General features: G+C 42.3%; 1 protein-coding gene across 1 annotated transcript; it reads right to left on the bottom strand.

Annotated features, from left to right (window-relative positions):
* Positions 1 to 517: 517 nt before the first annotated feature.
* Positions 518 to 1,780, bottom strand: LOC106884235 (tigger transposable element-derived protein 1-like). The gene is made up of 2 exons (XM_014935498.1): positions 1,476 to 1,780; positions 518 to 1,340 (listed from the first exon to the last, which is right to left on the bottom strand). Exons 1-2 carry the CDS (start codon positions 1,778 to 1,780, stop codon positions 518 to 520), a joined length of 1,128 nt encoding a protein of 375 aa, XP_014790984.1.
* Positions 1,781 to 2,106: the final 326 nt, after the last annotated feature.

Genomic DNA, 2,106 nt, shown 5'->3' with positions numbered 1-2,106 from the left:
ATCAATTTTCCCCATTGAAATTAACTAAAATATAATTAAATCCGTTCCAGCCCCTCAAAACCACCCAAAAATAACTTTTATGGGTTTTAAAATAGAAAAGGTGTAGTTACAAGTAAAATGACAATTATAAAAAAGTGAATGCATAAGAAATATGTAAACTGGTTTTATAAACTGAATTATTTTAAACACGGGACGATTTGTGCACGAGGAATACGATAGAGCGGGGAGGAGGTGGATTACAGTTTGGAAGGAGATTCTCCTTTCATTAAGACTTCAGGAAGAACAATTTCTGGCGTTTTCTCTCTCACTTCTCTTAATTTAAGCTTTTTGGATACACTTTCTTCACTTTTCACACAGGTCGTTTCATTAGAAACATATCAAGAGAAATCTGCTTTTTCCTGCCTTTCAAAATGATACGAAAATGCGCCGCCAGAGCAGTGTCATTAAATAAAACAGCTGCACGACTTGTAGCTACTTTTTCAGAATAACATTTTTCTACAAATTCAGAAACATACTGTCACTTCGTCAACACTGCCTTTATATCCCTCGCAGAGATAGCATTCTCCGCTACACTGTCCTCCTCCGGGGAACCAATCTCTTCCACCGCATCCAAATACTGTTGCTTCTGAAGCTGCAGGAGTTCATTTGTCGTCAGCTTCTCTGAGTATTCCTCGACAAGATCGTTAATGTCCTCATCATCAACCTCGAGGCTCATGGACTTGCCAAGCGATGCTATCTCCTCGACTACAGGTGTCTCAAACTTAAACTCCTCGAAGTCTCTTTCGGATACGCAGTCAGGCCACAGTTTCCTCCATGCAGAATTCAGCGTTCTCCTCGTTACATCCTGCCAGGCCATATCGATGATTTTCAGGCAGTTTACAATGTTATAGTGCTTCTTCAAAAACTCACGAAGAGTTAGACTTGTATTTTCGGTGACTTCAAAGCACAGACTAAACAGGTTTTTGGTGTACAATTTCTTAAAATTAGAAATCACCTGTTGGTCCATGGGCTGCAAGATAGGAGTGGTGTTACGTGAAAGGTACAGAACTTTTATAAATTTAAATTCGTCCAGGATATCATCTTCGAGGCTAGAAGGGGGAGCAGGAGCATTGTCGAGGATGAGGAGGGCCTTGAGAGGAAGACTGTTCTCCAGAAGGTACTTTTTCACTCCTGGTCCGAAGACAAGGTTGACCCACTCAGAGAAGAATTGCCTGGTGACCCAGGTTTTAATGTTTGCCCTCCACATGACCTGCTGCTTCTCCTTCAGGATTTTGTATGACTTGAACGTTCGTAGGTTTTCGGAATGGTAGACAAGGAACAGCTTAATCTTCAAGTCTCCACTCGCATTAGCACAAAGGGAAGGGAAAAAGTTAGCCTATTTTTCATAGGCTTGTGACCAGGCATTTTCTTCTCCTCTGCAGTTATGCAGGTTCTGCTGGGCATCTATTTCCCAAAAAAGGGTCCAGTTTCATTACAGTTGAATACCTATTGTGCGATGTACCCCTTGACTACAATGAGCTGACGGATTCACGCACGAAATCTTCAGTTTCTTTCGTGTCAGAGCACACTGCTTCTCGTATCCAGTCCGCTTCTTGAAATTATCAAACCAGCCGCGACTGACCTTAAATGCGTCTGCTGATGTCTCCTCCGTCGATGTTCCAGGGCTCTTCTTCAGGAGATCCCCATACAGTGCTCCTGCTTTCTCGCAGACGATGGTCTCCGTAATCGTATCCCTTGCGAGTTGCTTCTCGTTGATCCACTGGAGAAGCAATTTTTCCATCCTTTCGTGGACAGATGTACGTTGCTTAGAGAGCCTGGAGACACCCTTTGCTGTTCTAACGGCCTTGATCTCGTCCATTTTCTTCGGTCATATTGACGTGCCATGTCCACTACACGCACTCCTCATGTTTACCAATGATTTCCTTCTTCAATTCTATCACAATCAGTTTTTCTTCTTCTCAGCACTGTCTTTTGCACTTATCCCCTTAGGACTCACGGCTAACACAACTGATTATTATAAAACGATAGCAAAAAATGCACAAGACTAAACAAAAACAATGGGTAAAACACAACAGGGATACTAATATAACGAGATAAACACGTGAA

Source organism: Octopus bimaculoides, chromosome 2 (genome assembly GCF_001194135.2).
Source record: "Octopus bimaculoides isolate UCB-OBI-ISO-001 chromosome 2, ASM119413v2, whole genome shotgun sequence".
NCBI lineage: Eukaryota > Metazoa > Mollusca > Cephalopoda > Octopoda > Octopodidae > Octopus > Octopus bimaculoides.
The sequence above is the reverse complement of the archived record's forward strand: the minus strand, read 5'-3'. Positions and strand labels throughout refer to the sequence as shown.